The sequence below is a fragment of the Lagenorhynchus albirostris genome, chromosome 17 (assembly GCF_949774975.1).
Source record: "Lagenorhynchus albirostris chromosome 17, mLagAlb1.1, whole genome shotgun sequence".
NCBI classification, from domain to species: domain Eukaryota; kingdom Metazoa; phylum Chordata; class Mammalia; order Artiodactyla; family Delphinidae; genus Lagenorhynchus; species Lagenorhynchus albirostris.
In genome coordinates this window covers 66,590,105-66,616,422 of record NC_083111.1, presented here as the reverse complement: position 1 = coordinate 66,616,422, position 26,318 = coordinate 66,590,105, and the positions used below count along the sequence as shown (strand labels likewise).

At 44.8% G+C, this 26,318-nt stretch overlaps 2 protein-coding genes across 3 annotated transcripts in view; one reads left to right on the top strand and one right to left on the bottom strand.

The window, feature by feature from the left end:
• NTAQ1 (N-terminal glutamine amidase 1) overlaps positions 1-26,318 on the bottom strand; it is a 252,454-nt gene that overhangs the window by 142,781 nt on the left and 83,355 nt on the right. The gene's annotated exons all lie outside the window — the stretch shown is intronic.
• Positions 15,665-26,318, top strand: part of FBXO32 (F-box protein 32) — a 29,179-nt gene continuing 18,525 nt past the window's right edge. The window contains exons 1-4 of the mRNA XM_060127244.1: positions 15,665-16,281; positions 22,361-22,473; positions 23,324-23,373; positions 24,547-24,639. Of these exons, the coding sequence (XP_059983227.1) occupies positions 16,166-16,281; positions 22,361-22,473; positions 23,324-23,373; positions 24,547-24,639 (372 nt within the window). The 5' untranslated portion in view covers positions 15,665-16,165. The remainder of the gene's footprint in view (positions 16,282-22,360; positions 22,474-23,323; positions 23,374-24,546; positions 24,640-26,318) is intronic.

Genomic DNA, 26,318 nt, shown 5'->3' with positions numbered 1-26,318 from the left:
ATTCCATGAGCACCCGTTGGATGGTCTGGGGCCAGCTTCCCTTGAGGTGATGTTGAGGAAATGACACGGGGAGTTCACTCATGAAAAGTCCTGGGGCATCACCCAAGGAAAGAGCCACATGGGAGATGGACACGGCCATCAGGCCAAGCCTCTCATGGTCTAAAGCATCAGGGAAAGTCCCCGATTACATATGCACGGCAAGATCGGAGGCTGAAGCCCCAGTGTTTTTCTGGGTATATTTGTTTTGTTTTTTTCTTTTCTTAAGGCACTCAATTCCGTTTACATTTAAAAGGGCACTGTGTTCTGGCAGGATTTGCTTTTAAAATAAAAGGTAGGGATAGATAAGAAATTAATAGGTCTCTTGAGTACATGATGACCTGTCATAGCTTTGACACCTGACATTTGGAGAGTCGGGAGTAGATGAAAAATAACACAGTAAAGCTTTCACTGACTCAAAAGATTCAGAGAACTGGGCATTTTGTCAGAAGCTGTTGAACAACTACAATGTATTCAATTTGGAGAGATCTAGCTTGTCACCTATTACTAGAGTAAAAAAGAAAAATTTCTACCCAACACTAAATCTTCCTGTTCTAGAGAATTCCCCACTGAGAGTTCTGGGGTAAGGCAGAGCCTTAGACAGAAGTCTAAAAGATATTCACTTTCCCAGCTTCCCTTGCAGCTAAGTCACAGCCAATCAGCTGGGCCCATGAGCTTTCAATCAGAAACTGGTGATGCAAAGAAGTAGGGCCAATGGGGCTCCCCCAGTCGCGCAGTGGTTGAGAGTCTGCCTGCCGATGCAAGGGACACGGGTTCGATCCCCAGTCCGGGAGGATCCCATCTGCCGTGGAGCGGCTGGGCCCATGAGCCATGGCCACTGAGCCTGCGCGTCTGGAGCCTGTGCTCCGCAACGGGAGAGGCCACAGCAGTGAGAGGCCCACGTACCAAAAAAAAAAAAAAAAAGTGGGGGCATTGCAAAGCTGGATTGATACGATGCATAGACTGTATGAAGCTGGAAGAGAATGTAAAAGTCATCCACCCGCTCGTCTTAAAGATGGGAAAAATCAAGGCGTACTGGAAGATTTTAGTGACTTGGTCAAAGCCACACAGATGCTCCTGTCCCCTAAGTTGTCCATTTATGGCTCAGTCAGGACACATTTGGTTGTAAAGGGCAGAGCCAGTGAAAAGTCCACAGGCAGGGCTGGATCTGGGGGATCAGATGATGTCATCACAACACATTCCCACTCTCTACTTGAGGTAGAGACTGTCCTGATCTGCCCAGGACTGAGGGGGTTCCCAGGATGCAGGACTTTATGTTTCAAAATCAGGTCAGTCTGGGATGAGTTGGTCACTCTAGTTTATCTCTTCAGCTGTGCTGTCCTCTCCATCTTCTCTCACAGAGGCAAGATGGCTGCAGGGCTGTGTCCCACCCTCTCAGGAACTCCTGCAGAAAAGGGCTATCTGAGTATCACCAGCAGGGGTCCTGCAGCTCGCTCTGATTGGCCAGATTTGGGTCACATGTACTGAATACCTCACTATATCCAAGAGGTCAGGCTTGTGCTCAGCTTCTCCTAGACCTTGTAGGGACATGACTATGCAAGACCACAGACTGGTCACCATTTCATTGCTGTAATTCGATGCCCATGTGCGACACCTGGAACTGCATCACAAAATATATGTATATAAGTACATAAAAGATGATTGATACATAGATGACAAACATATAAACAACTGTATAACAAGATGGTGCTGGTGACCCTGTAAGAAATTGTTCCCAGGACCTAGATTTCAGATCCAGATGATACACCCTGACAAAGGCACCTTTTGCAATCATATGAAATGATGCTACAGGAGTTTCAACCGGAACTCACCCTGGACAGGCAGAAGCCCATCACCACAAATCCAAATGTATCTCCTAGGAGGAAATGGGGTGACCTAAAGAAGCAGTCCTCCCTTGGGACTTCCCTGGTGGCACAGTGGTTAAGAAGCCGCCTGCCAATGCAGGGAACACGGGTTCGATCCCTGGTCCAGGAAGATCCCATGTGCCGTGGAGCACCTAAGCCTATGTGCCACGACTACTGAGCCTACGCTTAGAGCCCTTGAGCCACAACTACTGAGCCCACGCACGCACCGCAACTACTGAAGCCCGTGTGCCTATAGAGCCAGTGCTTCACAACAAGAGAAGGCACCACAATGAGAAACCCGCGCATGGCAACAAAGAGTAGCCCCCACTCGCAACTAGAGAAAGTCCATGTGCAGCAACAAAGACCCAACGCAGCCAAAAAATAAATTAAAAAAAAAAAAACTTTATAAAAAGAAGCAGTCCTCCCAGTGCATCCTCCAGCCTGAAACTTCCTGGTCCACTTTCCTGAGATTGTACCCTTTGTGCTTGTCACAGGAAACTGTGCTATCTGTAAGATTCCGGGTTGGTTTCGTCAAGCCCCCAACCCTGTCCTGTGGAGAAATGCTTCACCAGGGCCACGTGCCCACACTGTCACCTGTAGGTGAGGCAGCCCCATACAACACAGGTGAGTTAAGTATCAAGGACGGCGTGCTGTTGCCAAAAGAAGGAGGGCGATGCATTTAAGAGTCCCAAAACACACATCCAGCCCATCATTTCGTGCTGTTTAATTCTGCTGACTTTTCATATCACGGTAGTCCCCTCTTATCCGCACTTTTACTTTCTTCGGTTTCAGTGACCCGAGGCCAACCTCCATCCGAAAATATTAAATGGAAAATTCCAGAAAGAAGCAAGTTATAAGGTTTAAATCGCACGTTCTGAGCAGCGTGATGGAATCTTGCATCATCCTGCTCCATCCTGCCTTTGTCCAGCGCATCCCATCCCTCAGTCACCTAGTAGCCGTCAGGGTTATCATCAGATCGACTGTCACGGTATGGCAGTGCTTGTGTTCAGCTGGCCCTTGTTGTACTTAATAATGGCCCCACACCCTGGCACACTGCTGGTGGGGTGCACGTTGATTAAGCCTCTCTGGATAACATCTGGACATCCCTGCCAAATTTAAAATTCCTATACCCTTTGACTTGGGAATTATCCTCCCAGGAATTTATCCAACAAATATTTTGGTAAGTGGGGAAAGGGTGTATATTCAGGTGAATTACCGTGGCATGGTCAGGGAGGACTGGAAACCAGCTGTTAATGGGGGGGTCGATGAAATACACTGTCGTGTGTCCGCAATGGAATGAGACTTGCTCAAGGCATAAGGCAGCTCTGTGTTTACTGATGTGTATCTCTAATATACATCGGTAAGTGCAGAAGCGCAAGGTGAAGAATGGCCCATATAGTTATTTTGTATTATTCCTGGCATGGCTGCATGTAAATCAGACACTTGTAGATGAAATTGACTTAAATATTGTAGAAACTCTTTTTCAAGAAACACTACTACATATCCGTTGAGAAAATGAAGACTGCTTCAATAAAATGAATAAAATGAAAATGTTATGCTTCAGTAAAATGAAATCAGCTCCCAATTTGTATCACAGGGACCCAGCAGGTTACAAAACTCTGCTCAAATGGTTTAATTTAAGAGGTTTTAATGAAGGGATCAGTTACGGAGGTGTGGATAGAGTTAAGGGAGCCTTCAAGAGATGAAGGCAGCAGGAAGCTGTTGCTACCTCTGGGTCTTCAAGGGCAAGGGGAGAAAAGCAATTCTGCAGAACCCAATGAGAACTGAAATCAGGGCAGAGGAGCTGCCTGGCAGGAATTAAAGTCACGGAAGGGTCAAGCTGGTGGTGCCGAAGCAAAGAGGGAGTGAGGAAGAAATAGTCTGACTTCTCTCCTCCCACCCTCTCATTTTTTTGCCCGTATCTTCCATTGACCAAACCGAAATGGAAACCAGAGGGCAAGGGAGCCCAGGTAAGGTGATCTGTAGGGCTCAGCCCTAGGTCTAGAGAAGGACAGCACGTGGACTGAGGGGAGGCGAGGGGAGGGATGCTGAGAGTCCCCTGCATGATCCACCCTGTTGCATCCACTCAGCACCCATCTCGCCCCTCACTCGGATGAAGAAACTCTCACCCCCAGCATTACCGAGACACCAAATTCCATAAACTGCCCGGTCGTGGAAAGGAGATGTCAATTCAGTCACACTGTCACTTGGAACCTAAATTGTAACACACCCTTCACGTGAGGTAGCAGAAAGGCAAGCAGAAAAAGGAAACTGTAATTGATTAGATAAGACATGTATAACAACTACCATCCACACCTTTCTGCTGATCAAGGGACTGAAATCAACAATCAAGCCTCCTTCTTCCACCACCCAATCCACCTTCTCCCTTCTCTCAGCACTGCAGATGACTAGAGTTTTATTTACTTGATAGGATGAGTCAACCTTTTATTTCCATAGCGTTAGAGCCCTTAGTGACTCAGTATTCACTGGGTTGTCATGGTTTTTCACTAACCATTATTACTGTATGTGAGAGTGCTAAGAAATGACCCAGTGAGTCTTCTGGGCTCTGGATATGGTTTTTTTTTTTTGCCTTTGCTGGGTAGCAGTAACTTAATTTTCCTTGATACTGAGGATCAATCCCCCCAGTCAACACAGTAAGCTTCTATCTGCTTGTTGGTCCAGGGGCATGAGGAGCCTCAAAGGGCCAGGGCCACTTTCAGCTTCAGCTCTAACAGAACTATGCCTGTGGTCCCTGGTGGAAACCAGGGCCTCCAAACTCACCAACCAGGGATTTCAGGGATGGGAAGCCAAAACACTCTAAGTCGGTTGTTAGGTGTAATAGTCTAAAAATGAGATGGGGTTACTCCCACCTCCCCCTTGGTTCCACGGACTTGTATTTTGGATATGGGGGAAACACTGTATTTACTATATTTCACAGGACAGAAGCCCCAAACTTTAAGGATGTTATTTCCCAGTGGTCTTTAGGTCATTCTACAGTTCTAAGCTTCTGAGTGGTGGGTCACATAGTATCAGCTAATTTTGTCACCAGGAGGCCAGTGCTGTACTTCCTCTGCCATAAGGTGAGTTCCTTGGTTATTTAGAGGTGAGATGGTATAGGACACCAAGGCAATTGAGGTCCCTTCAGAGTCCACATGGCAGCTGTGTTAAAAACCAGTCAGCTACGTCTCTGGTCCCGATTCTCCTTTACATGGAAGAAGAATTCTCTTCCTAAGGTCTAGCAGCCTACTCTCTGTTTTATCCTCCCTGCTGGTTTCCTGTAAACTTCAGGAGGTGGAATGGTGTCATAGGAAAGCACATGAGCTTTAGAGTCAAAAGTCCCAGATTCAAATCCCAGCTCTGCCCCATATGAGCTGTGAGAGGCTAACCATGCAGTTTCCTTGTGAATAAAATAGGCATATTATACCTACCTTGCAGGTTTTGGGGTGAATTAAATAAACTAATGTAGATAAAAAGTCAGGCACACAACACACATTCAATAAACATTCCTCCCTCCCTCCTGCCTTCAAAGTAAATTCCACATCTGAAGCATCCATTTTAGAAACTGTTTATAACAAAACATGTACCTTAGGGAAATTTATAAAACAATATCAGTTGAATTTTCTCTGCCTCAGCCTTGCTGCCCTGATGATGCGCGTGGCATAGGTTTATAATAAAAATCTACAGCTCTCAGCTTTTCAGTTCCTCATCCTTTACTTTCACACATGGCCAGCTCAGCATTCTTCTCTGTCTCAATGTTTCTAAATCTGCCAGTTTTGTGCAAGCCAAAATCCCCTGTCTGGGCTTGAGTCCAGTTTTCTCAGCAGATGATTTCTTTTGGTAAGCCCTAATACTTACAAATCATCCTCTGGTCTAACTCAACCCTTGGCCCGAGTTATACACGTAAGCACATGAGACTCTAGGGGGTTAGAGGAGAGAAGGGTGGACGGGAGAATGTGTATTTGTGTGTGACCCAGTCTTTGAATAACTTTCCTGCATGGGAGTTCCATACTGTCAAGATTGCTGTTTGCAAGCAACAGAAATCAGACTATCAGAGTCCATAGCATTGGAAAGAGGCTGAAGAAAGAGGCATATGTGGAAAACAGGTGGGAACCAAGACAGCCCAAGAGGACCAGACAGCAAGGACCATGCAAAGCTGCTGCAACAAGGACCACCTGAGTCAGCACCCCTTCCGATGATGCTGGCCAGGAATGCCTTCCAGTGAGGAACCACTAACTTCCTTCCATCATTCCCTGGGAGAGTGTGATCAGTCAAGTCTAAGTCCGTGCCTGTCCCTGGCCTGACCGCAGCAGGGAGCAAGAAAATCTGGTCCCTTTACAGGTTCTGTATCTGGAAATAAGCACTACCACCCACCAAGACACAGTGGGGCCTCCCCCTAAGTCAGGGGGCTAGCGGGAGGGTGCTACTCACTGGATGGTAAATATATACACACAACAAATTTTCAACACACATTCATTCACTTGGTTTTAGGCAATTTACAATCCTTGGCTTACTTGTTTAAAAGAAAGTTTGTTATAACTTATTTGTAGTGAGAAATAGCACTACATATATTTTGTAACATTTTTTAAGGCCTGAAAATGGAACCTTTCATCTCATGGTACAGGGCTGTGTGCTGTAACCACTGGCAGAGAAAAACCATCTCCGATGGATCAGATACAAGAGGGCAAAAGACAAGAGTCCCTCTAAATGTTGTTCTAAATAGAGTTCCTGCCTCCTTCTGGGCAGGTCTGGGCAATTAGGAAGAAGTCCTTCCAGAAACACAGGCGACCTCCCCCCAGGCAGAGGAAATAGAGTTTGCTCTGTTCCCGGCCCTAAAACCAGTGAAAGTGAGGCCTCATGCAAACAATGAGACTGTAGCCCTCAGCCTTCCATCCAACCATTCACTTCTCCTTTCATCTAAGCTAGAATCTTGAGAGCCCTCCTTGGTGCTTCTCTGACGTCACCCTTCGCATCCCATCGATCGCCAAATCCTGCAGTGTTTGCCTCCTACACACGTCTCAAGTCCCTCTTCTCCTCACACCCCCGCTGCCTCTCTCCTGGCTCTGATGCTCGTCAGCTGCTGTCTGGAAACAGCAACATCCTCTAACTTGTGTCCTATCTCCTGTCCTTGTGCTTCTTCCATTCACCCCTCTGACATCCAAGAGAGAGGTATCTACAGCAAAATTGACCCATGTGATTCCCCTGCTTATAGCTCTTCCGTGGCTCCCACCGCTTCAGATCAAGCCCAGGCTTTCCAACAATCCTCACTGAGCCCTCTACTGTCTGCCCGCACGCAACCTCTTCATCCCCAGCTCTCCTCAGTCCCTACCTCACATTCTGACCTTCACCGCACCCAATGCTGTTCCCCTCCTCTTGTCATTGGTCCATCTGTCTCCTCCGCCTGGGTGGCCACCCCACTCCCATCTTTATCTCCATTTGCTTCATCAGTTCTTACTCATCCTTTAAGACCCAGCTCAAGAGCAACTCCAGGAAGCCTTGCCTGACTGTTCCAGGTTGACTTAGGTGCTTTATCCTTGTGTGTGTCCCAACGACCTCTGTGCAAACCTCTCTCACTGCACACATCGCATAGTTTCAGGAGTACATATTTATGTGTCTCTCTCTCCCCATGGCCTCTACACCCCTGAGGGTCAATGTTCTGTCTCTCTCTCCCCATGGTCTCTACACCCCTGAGGGTCAATGTTCATCTCTGTGTTCCCTAAGCTGCTTTAGATAGAAGAGGGCCAGGCACATAGCAAGGGTGTGATATAACCCTGCTGAGACAATGAATGAATGACATTCTATAATAAACTTTACAGCCTGTAAAATGATCAAAAACAGAACAAAAGATAACCACTCCTTTTGCTTAGTTGACAGAAGAGAGAAACAATCTAATTTATGTGCCATCTCTTCAATAAACACACAATTTGAAGAGGTTTAGCAAAAGCTTTTATGGAATACCATTTTTAGCAAAGCAGATGTTTAAAAGACTAAATTATTTCTTAAATTACTATCAACAGTAAATCCTGGTTGAAAATATTAAGTCCCTTAAGGGACTGAATTTCTCAGGCAGTAGTCAGAATGGGAAAGAAGATGAACATTCTGTACTTCTTTTTAAATTACTTTCTTCTTCCTGAAATGAATGTACTGTTATTTAAAAGAAATCGTGGGTTCATTTTATTTTTATTTTTATCGAATAAACTGAGACAAACAGTAAAATGGTTTTTAGGTCATAGACCACAATTTCTAGGCTACAACTTAGAAATTCAATTCCACGTACATGGAGACTTCATATGTGCCCGCTATCAGGCATACATCAGTGAACAGAATCCACTTATAGACTTCAGCTTTCTGGGGAAAATAGTGGCTAAGACAGGCCGAGATATACAAATCACCCAAGAAAAGACAGGAGAGAATTGTTTTTCTATTTCCCGATGAAAATTTGTAATTATTGTTATTGATCACCTTTCAACCAATGATGTCATAGAATCATTTAATGATCTCTATAACATGTACATGTACATAAATGTGAAAACCGAACACCAAATAGGTTAAGTGACTTCTCCAGGATTTGACAAATCAGTAGCTGACTCATATGAGGAAACACACTTAACATGACTCACAAACTTCTTCTCCAATAACTAGGGTTGACAAGTCAAAACATGCAGTGATCACAATTTGTCAAAATATAACAAACTGTAGATCTGCATTCAATCTGATGGTCAGGTAAGGACTTACAAGGCACCTGATTTTTCAAATCTTCTCTTTCTCTAAGGATCCTCGTTGACTTTGAAGAGGAGTCTCTTTAAGGGCTCAAATACCTGTTACTGTTTTTCTACTCTTTGGGCCAAACTCACTGATGAGAAGTCCTGATAAAATCCAATCATTGGAATGTGTGAATCAAAGGGTTTGAATTTTACTTTGAAATTTACTTTTCTCAGGGACATTGGTCAGTAGAAAAGGTTAATGGAATATTCTAACCTTATTGGTTTGGTCTCATGGTACCCAATTCCCAGGACTGCTACTAACCAGCTCTGTGTTCCTGAGTGAGTTTTTCTTCTTTGGAATTGGACTAGGTAACTTCTAAAAGTTTGTTCTGATTTTTATAAGCAGACTTTCGAGTAAGTGGTTAACATACCTGAGCCTCAGTCTCTTCATCTGTAAACTGGGAAAAAAACATCATTTTTCAAAGTTATGTGAATGTGAGTGATAATATAAGTAAGTAAACCACAAGACACAATGTCTAGATGAATTTCAGTCTGAGCTATTTTTGCATATGAGAAATCTCAGAATTAAAATTTGCTACTCAGCCGTTCAAGATACCATTTGAAGAATTACAGATAGGCTAGTTTTAACCAATTTCAGGAACTAATACTGTATTTAAAGCTTTACATCTATAACAAATGTAACAAAAATTTAATATAACAAATTTAACATTCACATTTTAAAATCTGCGGATTTTTAAAAAAACCACTAGAAGTCTGGGCTATTGGTGTAAATGTTGTGGTTTTATTCATTTCCCTATATTATACAAAAGTTAGTAGCTTTGTCTCCAAATCCTTTTTGCTACTTATCAAAAGAAAAAAAAGAATTTTCATTAAAATTGAGCCATTGAGCTATAAAAGGAGGATTATAGCAAAATGTCCTTGACCCTCTCTCAGAAACAGAACCAGGCCCCCATTTGAGGAATAGCAAATGATTCTCATTAAAGTAATGAGAATATTCTCAGTGACATGTGTCTGACTGATTTTAATTTAGTTGGCAGGACTCCTGGCAGCCAGAGACCCAGAAATAAAACACAGCTGGCAGTTCCTGCTCAAACACAACTAACAGACTTATTTCACACTGTTTCAAGGATGCCCTACCCTAGACAGCCAGGGCACAAGGTCATATGCAAATTGCTGTGGCATTAAACATTCCTCGTTACAGCACTAGCAGGTTGCAAATACACTAGCTCCTCCTTTATCAAATTTACTCTGACTTGAACAGGGTAAGCCAACAGATTTGGTTGATTTCAGTCCCCGCCCAACCCAACAAGCTAAAGTTATTTTTAACTTACAACTACTGCTAAGTATTTTTCACACCAAAAAATACCTTTTTAGAAAGAGAAACTATGAAAAAACAAAATATCATTACATTTCAGTAAGAAGTAGTCAGTCCCTCGGCCAAAGCTATAAACAAATGTCATTTTGGATTAGAAACGTATTTATCATATTTATTATACTTATCAAGTTTTTCACAGTCCTTTCTACAAACAATTTCTCTAAAGAGCCTTATGAGGTAGCAGCCGGGCTAAAATTTTGTCAGCTTTACCTTTGAAAATGTAGTCTTTGGAACAGAATAAAGCCCACTTCCATAGTTCAAGTGCAACAAATAACAACTAATAATCTGTAAACTATCATTTCATTGTACAATTTGTTCCAATAGACACATTTTCCCATATCTGGAAATTAGCTAAGTGAGCTGGGCTCCATGCCCTCAAAACTTAAAATTTGGTGCGGAAGACACAAATGGACTTAAGCAAGTTTTGCATAAAGATAAATAATAATAACTACTACTGATGTTAGCACTGTAAGCAAGTTTTGCATAAAGATAAATAATAATAACTACTACTGATGTTAGCACTGTTATAGGTACCTTTATACATGTTACTTCAATCTCACAATACCTTCTGAGGTAGGTACTGTCATCATTCCCATTTCACAAATGAGGAAAAAGTAGCACAGAGAGGTTAAGTAACTTGCCCAAGGACACACAACTATTTAAGCAGGGAACTATGATTTGAACCCAGTCAATCTGGCTCCATTTGGGGTTGAAGATAGACTTCGGTACCAGCCTGGATTCCACCACATATAGTTGAGTTATCCTAGGCAAGCTATTTAACTTTTCTGAGCCTCAGTCTCCTCATCTATAAAATGGGGATAATGATACTTAGCTCACAGGCTTTTGTGAGGAGTGTTAAACAGGATTATGTTTGCAAAGTGCTTGGCACACTATCTTTAGCAAGGCTAATATCTGCCATCAAGGTAACAAGCACATTAAAACATCTTTTTCTAGGATTTTGACCACCTTCTCTATTTGTCTCACCAACTGGTAAGGCACCATTGTTGGAGAATTCAGATATGCAGGGCAGGACTGCATATCTGAACTCTCCCACCTCCCTATTCTGCTATGTCCTTAAAAATAATATGTCAATAGGTAAAGACATGGAACTAACAGCATCCCACAGTAGTTTAACATTTATTGTGTTATTTCTCGTTTATCTGTCATGTACCAAGCACCATGCTAGGCACTGTGATGACTAAACCACTAAGACACAGCCCTGACAACAAGGAGCTCACAGTCCCACAGGGGAGAAGCACATGTAAATAATCAAATACCCAGCATGTGATTTGGTCAATCTGTTCCACAAAGCTGTTCAGGAGTGGCAGAGGCTCGGTATCTGTGCAATGGAACTCATGGCCAAACTATCCTGTGCACTGTTCAAACCATCAGGCCACACTTGTCCTCCCCAGTCTGTGCCTTGTGAAATTCTCAGAGTATCCTTCTGCCCCTATATCTTGAGTCCAAAGCCATTTGTCTTTGTGGTTCTCAAATGCTCAGCCATGATAAGGATTCCAATTCCAGAGGCTTTGCAAAGTCAAGTCAACATCTAATGTGAAGGTAACTGGTCTAGACATGGCCTAGCACATTCTTTATCTTGAAGGGCTCAGCATTACAAGGCTTCCTAGTTAGAAACCATGTGTTGGAAGAAGTGTCAAGTTGGATTTTTAATGGTGTGGGAAATCTAAAGCAGTCACTCATACTTCAGTAAAGGCTGAGCTAAGATATGATAGCCACATTTTTTTTTTTTTGAGAAGGAAGAGAAAGCCAAAGGACTAGAGACAAACATTGAGGCTTCCTGAGATTAGTTCTTACCCAAAAAGACAAGGACCCAAAAATTGTGATTTCCAACTTGTGCTTGAATCTTGAATCTTTCAAAGTAAAACTTTCACAAACTTTTATCTACTCAACCCTTTGTAGTAGTCAGCTATTGACACAATAATTCTGTGTAATAAAAGATGACAATAATCTCAGTAGCATTCGATAATAAACATTTATTTCTTGCTAACATAACTGTAGGACAACTGGGGTGTTTGCTCCATGTGTCACATCCTAGGACCAAAGCTTGAGGAGCAGTGGCTACCCCAGGTATGCTCTTGCCAGGGTGCTGGTAGAAGTACAAGAGGACTAGTCCAATCAGACAAGCACACACAACATATCCTCTATATTCTCTGCTCACATCATATCCACTAGCATCCCATTGGCCAAAGTAAGTTACATGGCCAAGGCTAATGTTAAGAATCAGGGAAGTACCAACTTTGGATTATACTACAAAGCTACAGTAATCAAAACAGCATGGTACTGGCAAAAAAACAGACACAAAGATCAATGGAACAGAATAGAGAGCCCAGAAATAAGCCTATACACCTATGGTCAATTAATGTAGAACAAAGGAGGCAAGAATATACAATGGAGAAAAGACAGTCTCTTCAATAATATGTGGTGCTGCGAAATATGGATAGGTACATGTGAAAGAATGAGATAAGAACATTTCCTCATGCCATATACAAAAATGAGCTCAAAATTAAAGATCTAAGACCTGAAACCATAAAACTTCTAGAAGAGAACATAGGCAGAACACTCTTTGACATAAATGGTAACAATATTTTTCGTATCTATCTCCTAAGGCAAAAGAAATAAAAGTAAAAATAAACAAATGGGACCTAATTAAACTTAAAACCTTTTTCACAGCAAAGGAAACCATCAACAAAATGAAAAGACAACCTACTGAGTGGGAGAAAATATTTGCAAATGATACAATCGACAAGGGGTTAATATCCAAAATATATATATAAACAGTTTATACAACTCAATATCAAAAAATCAAACAACCTGATTAAAAAATGGGCAGACCTGAGTAGACATTTTTCCAAAGAAGACATACAGATGGCTAACATGAAAAGATGCTCAACATCACTAACTATTAGAGACATGTAAATCAAAACAACAATAAGATCACTCACAACTGTCAGAATGGCTATTATCTAAAAGTCTACAAATAACAAATGTTGGTGAGGTTGTGGATGTACACTGTTAGTAGGAATGTAAACTGGTGCAGCCACTATGGAAAACAGTATGGAGTTTCCTCAAAAAACTAAAAAATAGTTACCATATGATCCAGCAGTCCCACTCCTGGCAATATATCCAAAAAAACGAAAACACTAATTTGAAAAGATACATGCACCCCAATGTTCATAGCAGCACTATTTACGATAGCCAAGATATGGAAGCAACCCAAGTGTCCATCAGCAGATAAATGGATAAAGAAGATGTGATACACACACACACACACACACACACACACACACACACAATGGAATGTTACTCAGCCATAAAAAAGAATAAAATTCTGCCATTTGCAAAAACGTGGATAGACCTAGAAAGTAGTATGCTTAGTGAAATAAGTCAAAGACAAATATTTTACATTATCACTTATATGTGTAATCTAAAAAATAAAAATGAATATACAGTATATAGCAAAACAGAAACAGACTCAGAGAACAAAATAATAGATATTAGTGGGGGGAGGGGCAAGATAGGGGTAGGGGATTAAGAGACAGAAACTACTATATACAAAATAGATATGCAACAAGGATATATTGCACAGCACAGGGAACTACAGCCATTGTTTTATAATAACTTTAAATGGAGTATAACCTATGAAAACACTGAATCATTACACTGAAACTAATATAATATTGTAAGTCAACTATACTTCCATTTTAAAAAAAGAATCAGGGAGTTACATATTACTAAGAGGCCATGGGCCATGTGAGTGCACGACACTACCAAAGAGGAAAGAACTGGTAACAATAATCCCATTTAACACACTTTCTAAACAATCCTGAAAGGTAGGCATTTATAGGCTCTACCCTTTCTTGACAGCTGAGGAAATTGTGCCTCCAGAATTTGTCACTCATGCAGGTCAGACAGACAGTATGTTGCTCTAGCAGAAACAGAATTCAAATCTTGACTTCTATAGTTTCTACAGAGATGTAGTTTGCTGACATGTAACTAGCATGCATCTTTAATAATCACATCTCTTTATTATGCTGCCTTACAGCTATCAATTCTCTCCAACAAAGGCCAGACCCAACACTGTCTCATCTGTCAACATGATCATAGTGACTATCATTTATTTGGGACCTTCTGCAGTGTTTTTACAAGATATTTTTACTATTACTATGCTAATAAATTATTTATGGTGGAAAACCTGAATCAGAAAACTCTGGCTACTTGAAAACAGACTTTATTAAAAACACCTCCTTTCCCCTGCAACATGTACCCTCCTCCCAAGGCACACACAATTTCTTTGTCTACTCTGAGCCTTAAAGATTGCACAGAGTCGGTGGGGCAATGTTGATGGCTGCAGAGGAAGGGGTGTGGAAGAATCAAGGAATCAAGTGGAAGCTAATTATCGAGCATGCAGATTTTACTCTGCTGTGACCACTCTTTGCAATCTAATTGACAAATGGAACAGACTGTAAAGCATCATAACTAGAAGTCATGAAGAACAAGAAGATACCCTGATTGTCAGCAGCTTCCCGTATGTATTCACCTACTCATTGGACAAATAGTTATCTAAGGCCTACTCTAGGCCTTGCAAGGTGCTGGAGCTGGGATACCCCCAAAACAAGACGGTTGATCTCTCCTGGAGATTACATTCTGCACAGAGTGGTAGCTTGTTACCAAAAAGCAAACAGGATAATTTCAGATTGTACTGTGGATTGTGAAGAAACTAGCCTTGTGACCCTAGTAACTGGTTTAACCCTTCTCAGGGGCTCTCGGTGCCCTCGTCTGGAAAACCATAGCTGCCACACTGGGCCCCCCTCCCGGCGCCCCGCCCCGCGGTTTCAAGGATGAGGTTAATAAACTGAGGTCTGTGAGGGCCTCGGACTCTCGGGCATCGCCTCCTCACTGTGGACTTTTACCGAACTTCCTTTAGTCCCCATCAGTCGGGAGGAGGCGCATTCTGGACCCCTCTCCCTAAACGCTCACCAAAACTAAAACAAAACTCCTGGCTTGATTATTTCCCCAGGAGAGCCTAATAGCCCAGAGGATGCCGAACAGCAGGAAGGGGAAAGGGGCTTCGCAGTTCTTCGTAATAAAATCCCATTCCCCGGCGCCCTAGACCCGGGCCAGGCGCCAGCGCGGCTCGCTTAGGGTGCCCAGAGTCGGGTGGAGGGCTGTCCCTGCTCTCCACTCCCACCGCGCGGGGACCAGCTGCCGCCTGGCCTCCTTCTCCTTCCTTTGCCACCTCGGAGACAAGCCTGACAGCAGACTCTTTAACAGTTCTGGGGCAGGGTGAGGTGAGGTGCTGTCCCCCCGCCCCACTCCCGCCTCGCGGTGGGTCCCCTCCTTCTCCCAAGAGCGGGTCTAGGCAGCGAGAGAGGCCAAGGAGGCTGCGCCCTCCTACCCGGCTCCGGGCCGCGCTGTGCCGGGCCTCGGTTCCTGCAGGGGTGCTCTGGATCGCGGGGCTCGATTGTGACAGCTCGGGGTTGGAAAGGGTGCCGTCCTTTCTTCCCACCCCCCGCCCCGCAGCGATCCTGACGCCACTCGGGCCTCCCCCTCCCTGCACCTCGCCAGGCCGGGAGCTGCAGGAGGACGGGGCGCAGTTTCCCGAGTGCCCGGCCTCGCTCTCGCGGCTGCAGAAGCTGCGCCCTGGGGGCGGGGTGGGAAGGCAGAAGGGCCAGAGGCGAAGGGGCAGTGGGAGCCCCGGCCCCGCGGCGCGGCTTCAAGTTTCCACCAGCGACCGGTTGTGCAACAGCCAGAAGTGCAGGAGCCGAGGGCGCCTCGGAAAACAAGCCGAGCCTATAAACAAAGCCACGTGGCCTCTGGGCTGGGGGGGGCCGGGCTAAGAGCAGGCGCCTCTTCCGGCAACAAAGAGCCGCGGCCAGCGGCCCGGGATAAATACGGCGGCCGGGACAGCAGCGCAGCACTCCAGGGAGCCCCGCGCGCCCGGCGACCCTCCACAGCGCCCCCCGCGAGCGCAGGTACCCCGCTCCGCACCCCCGATCCCGCAGCCCTCCACTCGGGCTCCCTGCAGCCGCTCCCTCACCGGCCCCGGCACCCCGAGCATCCGCCCAGGGCGGCGCGTCCCCAAGGCCGCCGGGCCAGTCCCGTCCATCAGTCCGTCGCGTCCATCCGTCGCGTCCGTTGGCAGTGCCATGCCATTCCTCGGGCAGGACTGGCGGTCCCCCGGGCAGAGCTGGGTGAAGACGGCCGATGGCTGGAAGCGCTTCCTGGATGAGAAGAGCGGCAGCTTCGTGAGCGACCTCAGCAGGTGAGAGGATCGCCACTAATTTCAGCTGCGCAGAACTGACCCTGTTGGTCTCCGGGAGCGGGTCGGGTGACTGGGACTCAGGCCGGGCTGGAACAGGGTGAGAAGGGAGCCCCTGACCAGAAGGATGGAAGTGAGTTGTCCGGGTTTCTGCAGAGGTCGCCAGAGCACGGGATTCGGGGTATTTGGTTTCTCTTATGGTTCAAGGTCAGCGTCTCCAAGTGGGCACGACTCTTTACAGAACCCCGTGTCCCTCTGAGAATCTGACGACAAACGAGGATCTAGTCCCCAAACGCTAAACCTTAAACACACAACTTCAGGGGTCCCCTGCCTTAAAGGACACCGGTGTCGCGCGGTTTGCGGGTCGGGGCGCCGGCGAGTGGGCTGCACAGCTTTCACCCTGGGGTGGCGGGGCTCCGAGCACAAGCCTGGAGACGGGATTGCACACGGGTCCCGTCGGGAGCACCTCCAGGCTCTTCCCACGCACAGGCGACCACAGAGTGGGAAGAGAGGATGAGTAACCAGGAAGGGGCCTCCAGATGGTCCCTGGGGCACCAGCGCTTGCGGGCGGACTTGCGGAGCCATGGTAAGGACTGAGAGACAGAGCTGCGGAGGAGGGAAGGGAGGCGGGGTATAGATCCTACAAGCCTTGTACTTCTGGGAGGACGGCGTCTTTGCACCTGTTTCCTCGGTGGCCCTTTCAGTCAGTTTCCTTTGTAGAGTGAGTGCGCCCCCATTTCAAGTGATGCCTATCACCTGCAGCCCACCTGGCTTGTGTGAGCCTCTGGACTCAAGTTCCACCTGAGCTCTGTCAATCTGGTGGAAATCCGAGGTGCACCGTGCCTGCTGCTCTGCTTCGTCAATAACACAGGGAAGCAGCGACTAATGAGTTAGGTGGTCTGGAGTCCCTCGGTCATGATCTCCACAGGTGGCTTCCGGATCGCTGCCATTTGGCCCAGAGGGGATCAGTGCAGACCGCTTACCCTTGGGTGCCTTTATCCCGGGCCTTTGCTGAAAACCACTGCTCCACACCCCAGCCCTTAAATTGACTTCAGTGGAGGCCAGCTTCCCACTCAGATTTACCAGTGGCTGTTTGGCTGAGCCCCTGGCACTCAATTTCAGGAAAACTATCAAGGAAAACTCGTTACTGCCACGTCCTGACCTCCAGAGCCCCACACCTGTTTGTGATTTGTAAAGCATCACCTTTTGTCTTCCAATGGGAAAAAAATGTTTAATCTTGGGGGTCTGCCAGGAGAGACAAGAGCACATTGACCTTTATGTTAAAGACACTTGGAAGCAGTCCCTGGGGAGTTTGGGGAGCACTGTAAAGAAATCTTATTTATGGAAAACCAGATAATTTACAGGAAAATAAAAAGACCAACTGCTGTCACTAGACTCTTTTAAGGGACTCTAGTTACCAACTAGGCCTAAATTATTCTCCCTAGACTAAAAGCTTCCTTTTATTTTAGTAGAGTAGAAACTTCCTTCCTTCCTTCCTCCTCATTCCCAAGAAATGAGGATCTAATATTTTAGTGCTTTATCTTTGTGTAACAGTTTGGATTCTTTCTAGGGAGGTGCAGTCATGATCTGCTGAGCTGTATCACAGTGGCCCACCCAGATATAAGTGTAGCATGCTCCTCAGCGGGAAACAGACCATTGGGTTCAGCAGGAGAGGTTCAAAATGCAGAGCCTCTGGTTCGCATAAACATTCACACTGCATCTGCTCCAGGAGAAAAGCGGGTATCACTCCTATTTCCAAGTAAATAGTGGTGCCTCTCCCTCCACAGTAGGGGAGACCTGGAGAAGGTTTTACCTTACCACAAAAGTTTAACCCAGGCTGGAATCAGGTAGCTTCCCACCCCCTCTCCCCTTCTTGAACCTCCTTTCTTTCCTCCATTTTCACGCTTTCTGAGCTAGAACTGTCACCACCAGCATCATCACAAAGGGTGATCGATATAGTGCCCACCTGTGGCTCTTTGATGAGTCATCTGAGGAATCATTTGGTAGCTCCTAGCAAAGCAGCTGGCTGTTTGTTTGCAGAGTGTTTTTTTCCCCAGCAATTGTAAACAATCCCTTCCCTACTTAGCATGAGAAGTCTGCCAACTTCTTAAAAGCAGTTGGCCTTCTGAGACCTGGGTTTGTAGTCTCGAATATCCCCACTGTTTTCAGTCTTGGTGATGTTTCGCTGTGATGTCAGGTTTGGGCTGAGTGCCTGCCTACTCAGGTGAAGTTGAATGCCTCCCCTGTTAGGAGCAAACAAGGCAGGCCCTTTTGTTTGTTTGTTTTTTGTTTTTCTTTTTTCGGTACGCGGGCCTCTCACTGTTGTGGCCTCTCCCGTTGCAGAGCACAGGCTCCGGATGTGCAGGCTCAGCGGCCATGGCTCGCGGGCCCAGCCGCTCCGCGGCATGTGGGATCTTCCCGGACCGAGGCACGAACCCGTGTCCCCTGCATCAGCAGGCAGACACTCAACCACTGCGCCACCAGGGGAGACCAAGGCAGGCCCTTTTGAAAGGGAGGGAGCGGGTGGATGTAAAACTGAGGCCTGCAGGGGCCTCATGCACTTACTCTGATTCCACCTACCATTCTGTGAGCTGCCTGAACAGGAGAGAGGGATGAGGGTACACTTGGTGTATTGCAGCCTGGGGACAGTGTTTTTGTGTTGACCACAGTTTGTCTGCCTAGCGCACCTTCTCTGGACTCTGCTGGCCATTCTCTCTGTGGTCCCGGGCCCTGTCCTCCTCCAGCAGCAGAATGTTACAAAACCCCATCACAGCTAAGTGCCCTGAACTGAGATCATGGGAGGATTTCAGATAAGCTTCAAGCAGGGCCCCTTGTGAAAAAGTTGAAGCTACATAAGCTGGAAGAGGAACGGCAAGTGTTACATTTGAGGAAAGAGTTCGGCATGAATTGGAGTGATCCAAGAATGCTTCAAGGAAGTGATGGCTGAGCCACCTCGTGTGCAGTCTTCCTCACCAACGACCCCCAACCCCGCCCCAGCCCACCTCCAGGATGAGTAATCTAAGCTCCCTGAGCCTGGGCCACTCTTCTGCAAGCCTGCAGTTCAAAACTCCAATGTTGCTTTCCAGTACAGCTAAGACTGAACCGGAAGCAGGAAGTTTACTTCAGTGCCCTGGATGAGTTAGTGAATAAGCAAATAAAAATAATAGTTAAGATTTTATGAGTGCTTACTGTGTGCAAGGCACTGTTCTAAGAGCTACATACACTAGGCTGTTTGTTTTGCCAGAACAATCCGGTTACTAGCCATGTGAGCTTGACAAATTGGGTATGTATTGGAGCAAATTAGCATAGAAACTCATTGGCCTTAATCTACAAGTAAGCCCTTTGGGGTAGGCCACAGCTTTCTTAAATGGCCTGTTATTACAAATGAAATGAGAAATGGGGCTTTTTTTTTTTTTCCTTCCCTCCCTTTATCTCTGCTGCCAAATGGGCCTATTTTGAAATCTTTCACTTTTTCTAAAGTTGTCTTTAAGTATTTTTGTATGTGTGTGATGAAAGTACAGGGCTGGACGAGGTCTTTTTTCTTATTCTAGGCCTGTGCCTATAAAAATCAAGATTAGTAAGATCTGACTATAATATAGCGACTTTCTGGTTATTATTGAATTTAATGAAGAAAGCACCCTCTCTAAATGGTTTTGCTTATTTGAAAAAAAAAAAATGTTGTGGTTCCTAAATGGTGGTGGCTTTTCTTGTTCAAAATTTCAGTTGTAATTTTCCATTGGCTTTGCATTTCCTTGAAATGGGCATAACTGAACTCTCAAAATAGCCTCTAACTGAAATATATTATTGCTTAAAAGAAAACATATAAGCAGGCAACACAAATAAACCCCATAGCCCTTCCTTCCAGGCCCTACCTCTGAAGTCCAAAACCTATTGTCTAAGTGAAAAGTGCAGGGTTTCTCTTTGGTTAAAGCTTTTCTACATTCTCCAGTGGGAGAGCATCATCAATTATGTCAAATTCTTCTTAAACTAGCTTTGGAAATGAGTCACTTGGGCTTAAAGCAGGTTATTGTTGTTTCTGTGAAGAAAGCAAGTGCTCAAATTCCTTTGAGGAATGTTTTCAATTAGAAAAGAATAAGATGAAATATAAATATTTAACATTGCTAAGGAATGGTCACAATCTATGGCCCAGGCTCCGAAAATGTTCTGCTAAACCTTAAATGTGTGATTGAGAATAAGGCAGCTTCATTTTATGGTTCTCTCTATGTGGAACTCAGGCTGTAGGCTTTTGTTCATGGTGTATGTGCGAGTTTCCTTTAAAAATAAGGCTTCGTGTGGTGTTTTTACACAAAATGGCCTAACTTTGTTTTCTAAAGCTGTTCTCAGCTTTGGTACATCACGGACCAATCAAGTGACTTTCCATCTTTCTCCCTTCTCCTCAGCATTGATTGAAATTTCTTAAACTAGCTCTAAGGGCTCAGAGTTCTACTCTCCCTTTCTTCTGCCCCTCTTTTCCTGCTGACCTTGGTGCAAGTCAACTGACTGGTCGGTGGTTTTCTGCCTCTATAGCTGTGCAAGCAGACAGACACACACTCACGTGTGACACAAAGCTGGACGCAAAACATTCACCCTGGGCTCACTTAAGAAAGTGCCTCTAAGAGAGCGCATTTCCACAGTAATTGCTCTGAAACCTAAAAATATCCTGTTTCCCTCAATGAAAAAGAGAAGGCTAATGATATTAGGAAACTCAGTAAATGGTATTAAGCATGGCCTTCTGAGGGAAGATTAACAAATGACTGATTATCTATCAAGCCTATCCCTATGGGTCCAGAAACACTGAGTATATTGTTGGTAATGTCACGTGTAAGCATGTTAGTAAGATACTTATTGTACTTATTGAAGTGCTACTGGAGAGACCATTGTAGCAACAGGATACTGGAAATTGTTTCAACCCCTCTTTTCTCTTTTACATAATATCCATACAATGGAGAAGTGCAGGTGTACCTCATCTTATCCAGCAGATGTAGGTCCAAAAAAGATATAAATTAAATCATATTTTAAATTCAGCAGAAGAACTCAGAAAATTAAAGGCCTCTAATATATGGCTGATGTAAGGGGAAACAAACCCTAATTGATGTTTTACTGGTTGGCATTATAAATCCTGCCTGGCGCATGCATGCCCCACGGGAGTTGGGGGGATCGGGGAACCTGTCTTCTCGTTGTACCTCAGTATTTCTCCTGCATTGCTTCTGTGGAAGCTCTTCAGAGACTTACTCTGAAATCCCATTGCATAACAGAATAGAACTCAGTCAGCCCCCCAAATGACAGCTCAGCTCAGTTTACTGAAGGAAATATGCCCCTGACCCAAGTTGAATCTACACATCTTTAGTGACCTGTGAATTGGCCAGTTCTGTCTTTTCAGCTCTTATAAATGTATGAGTTGTAAATACAGCTTGTTTCATTTAGGACTCAAGGTCTTCACCTCACAGCATGATGCCTACTGTTAGTCAAGGAATTATATAAAACCTAAACAACTAGTACTATACACTGAACATCTCCTAGAGATGCAGTCTGTAAGTCAGATTTTTGTAAATGTTTTAAAGACACAAGGGGAGCATGCTAGTTAAAAGCAGCTTGGGTTCACTTTAAATAGGTGAATTGTATGGTATGTGAATTATATCTCCATAAAGCGGTTTTTTTTAAAAAGCAGCTTGGGGTGGATGTTTTTGCAAAATGAAAGTATTGTGTATTATAGTGATACCAGTAACAATTCCTCTCCCTCCCTCCCTCCCCATCCATTCATCATTTTTGCTTAAAATAATGTTGTTGTACCCTGCATGGCTCCTAAAGAGTGCAGGGCTGTGTGTCAAATACAATGGCAGACACTGTTGGGAATTCAAAAGAAGCAGAAGCCCCCGTCCCTGCCTTCCACAGAGATGTGACACTATTTCATCCCCAAAGAGGGAAGACTGGGCCCGTACAGACTTCTTTTGAGTGATTATTTTATTGTTTGGTTTGAGGAGCATGTATGTTTGTGTTTTATAACACAGTAAGCTATTTATAGAAACAGCTCATGTTAAAGTATAGCTGTTACAGCTCATCCCCTCTTGTCTGTTATTCCTAGTTACTGCAGCAAGGAAGTATACAATAAGGAGAATCTTTTCAACAGCCTGAACTATGATGTTGCAGCCAAGAAGAGAAAGAAGGACATGCTGAATAGCAAAACCAAAACTCAATGTAAGCCGTTTGTTGTGAACTTGAGAAGAAAGCTGAAGATCATTATGATTGGGTTTTGGCAGGGGAACAAATCACACCTCACATGTTTGGCATCCGCTTTCATGTTGACTGTGTCATTCACAGAGGTTACCCGGATCTTTGCACTCAGAAACCTGGCTGTGCATTTTATGAGTGAGATTAATGTATTCTTTACAGTCGTGTTTATAAGTCAGTTGCTAGTTGGGGTGTTTTTTCCCTGCTTGTCACTTACATTTGACATAGTTAAGTTTAGTTATTATTCAGTGGTATGGTCAGCTGAACCAGTTCCAGTGTGTGCTTTTGTTTAGAACTGTGTTTTGAGGCTTCGAACATAGATTTCTTTCTCCCTCTTCCCTTGTATAAATACTAGTAACATTTCTAGATGCTGGATGTAAGTATGAACAGAGAGTATAAAGTTCTATTAATAAGCATGAATTACAGATCTTTAGTTTATTCCATCTGTACTGCATGGCTTCTTCATATTATCTGTTTTATTTCTACTTTTTATGGCCTTGTTTAACTTGTAAGCTTGGCATTTAACACAAACTCGTACTTGGGTATTAGATTTTTTTCTTTAGTTTGGAGCTCTGGTATACTCAATCTGAGTATCAAAGACTTGAAGTGCTTCCGACAAAGTAAATTACAACTCCAGTATTTATACACTGCAGAAGTTAGGCATTTGCCTCCCCTTAGATTGTCAGTAGTCTGTCCTTTTTTGTCGAAACTTTTTTACACTTTGGATTAAATGAAAACGAAACAAGTTTAAAATCTTGGGCATGTTATAAATTTTAAAGCTGTGGGGTTTTGGGTTGTTTTTATTTTGTCTTTGTAGATTTCCACCAAGAAAAATGGATCTATGTTCACAAAGGAAGTACTAAAGAGGTGAGCACCCATCTGTTTACTAAGGAGTATGCTTAGCTTTATGCCTCCCCTGACAGGGTAGGGGCGAGACTGGGAAACTACTTCACATCATGACTGTCTTCTTGGATGTGGGTGGTGGAGGTCTGCAGCCCACTACCTAGCCAGCCATCAGAGTTTGGGGCTACAGAGAGAGATGCAAAAGTCACTAGGTGGGCTCCCCAGTCATTCAGTGGGATGATGTATGTAGCAATGCTTTATAAAGATTAATATTCCCACATCTCAAACACACTATTATAAAGCTTTAGCCTTTCCCTCAGGGCAGTGCCTCCCTTTTGTTCTAAGGTCTCTTTTAGACTTCGACTCAATTCATTTTAGCCCTGGAAGGGTTAATCACTAAATACGGGAGAAGTTTTCGTGCGCACCCAGTGTGAGGCTGCACGAGCTAGATGCAGAAGAGAACAAGACACTGTAATATCTAAATTTGCATGGCACTTTGTAAAACCCTTTTATGTACATTTTCCCGCTGCACAGGCATTTGCTCAGATAACTAGGATACAGGCAGTATGACAGATTGATAGAATTTCTATTGCTGTCAGGGACCTTGGAGAACATCTAGTTCGCTCTGTGACTTGAGGCCCTGAGAGGGCCAGGGATACACCCGAGACCACCCAGGTACTAGAAGCAGAGCTGGGACTGTGAGTCAGGGCTCTCTACACCCAGTGCCTTGTGTGTTCACAGAGAAAAGACCAAAACTTCTTTGGCTTCTTCATGAAGCCTTAAAAACGTTTCTGATGATCACAGAGAGAAAAGTACCAGAGATGTGGCAGACAGAGTTGACACACATGGGGCTAATTCTTCCCCCAGGAGTATGTTACAGTGACCAACACACATCACATACCCAGCTCCCAACCTTTCCTTGACAGGCAAGTACAAGTGCGTGCAGAGAACAAGGGCCCAAATGGTACATGTCACGACTTTAGTCACTGACTAAAGCAGCTGCCGGCTGTACTACCCATCTTTGTGGCTCATGGTGGGGCAGGGCACCAGGGGCCCAGGGGCCCAGAAAGGGCTGATCATGGCACAGGAAAGCAGCAGATGGCCATAGGTTACCTAACACAGCCACCAAGCTTGTCAGCAGAGTCCAGGCAGATTTTTCTGGAAAATGACCTCTGCACCCCCTGCTTTCACATTCAGCGCCATGGATATTGCACTTTGGGGGAAGCCTTCAACAGGCTGGACTTCTCGACTGCCATTCTGGATTCCAGAAGATTTAACTACGTCGTACGGGTGAGTCTCTGTAGATTACCCAGACTCCCAAGCTGAATTGTCTTTTCGGGTTGTCTTGAAGTAGTTCCCCCACACCAACCAAAAAAAACACAAACAAACAACTTTTTAGGACCCTGGGGATTTTAAGGAAAGCAGAAAATGGATTCCTCAACTCCCCCCTCCCCCGATGTACTTCAGGTTCCTATACGGATACTGAGATCCACGTAGGATGGAGCCATCCATATGGATGTCCCTGAGATTGGCCCCCTCAGACAGGGGCCGCCGTAATACCTCACGTGAGCCACAGTGCAGGCAGCACAGGCTCTAGCAGTAAGATCAGCAACAGAGAATTCAGCAGAAAGCAAGTTGTAAAGCACCTTGGCTTGTTTTAAAAACTTTGTGCACCTATGATTGTTCTCACTGTCCTTCCTGCCCGGCTTTAGCTGACTCTAGGTGACCCTAAGGCATTCTTGGTTTAAGCCTCAAAACTGGGTGAGTTCAAAGCACCCCAGAACTTCTTCCTCCTGACTCCCTTCCCCCACCCCCATGTAGTAACAATATTCAGTCCCAGGTTCACTTAAAGCCTGAAACTACCTGTTTGGCTCAGTTGCTTCCCATTTTAAACCCTATGTTGGAAAAAAATAATTTTTTAATGAGCTTTAGCAAAATATTAATGATGAAGGTAGTAAAGCAAGGAAGTCTAACCATGACCTTCAAGTCACTGATTCTTTTTAGTTGGTTGGTGGTTGTTTTTCCCCCTAAGCTCCCTTGTATGTTTTTGTCAGTGGTTCCACCTGGGCGGGTAGCAGCTGTTTGGGTTTTAGGATCAGAAGTAGGAGGGAATTTACCCGCTGTGGGTGTTAGTTGGTTGGGTTTTTATTTTCTTTTCCCTGGGTTGTGCTTCTCAGTGCCGTGTCAGTGAGTCAGATGATTGCAGAGGCTCAGCCAGAGCGATGACATTCAAGCCCCCTTGAGGCCTGGATCATTCACCTGTCATCTGGGCAGATGCAGGGCTGGCCGTCCCAACTGACCTGATAAAAAACCCAGGCCTCTTGTAGGTTAGAAGCTCTGAGCTGAGCCCATGACCAGACCTGTCTAGTCTTCAGCTGAGCCCTTATTCCAGTCCAAAAGGGATGAAAATAAGAGACCTTCTTGATGAAATGTTCATGTCATTTCATCAAGACTCTGCCGCTTCTGGGAGGTCACTGTGGCCGGCAACCCAGTGCAGGCTGGTTGGAGTCAAGCCCGGGAAGATCTGGAAACTTGTTGCTAAGACTATGAATAGTTTCCATCCTCTAGGTGTTAGAGGAAGACACCCAGATCTGATGTCTTGATTCCAAACTGATCAGCATTTGGTCAGTTTTAAGACGGTTCTCCTTCCTACTTGTTCTCCTTCTCACAAGAAATAAAGCAAAGGAACAAGGATTCAAATAGTGATATTCTGTTTCATGCAATTATGTGCACTGACACCTTTTAGCCTTCCATTAACCCTGTAAAGTGTAGGTACTTTTATCATCGCTGTTTATATAAACAGAGGTACAGTGAGGTAAAAATGACCTGTCCAAGGTCACGAAGCTACAGAAGGGAAGAAATCCAGATCTGAAACCTGGGCAGTCTAAAGTCCACACTCTTTAGCCGCTGCAATGAGTTCCATATAAGCAGAGGATTGAAAGTAAAATGGCCTGAGGTCAGATCCCAGC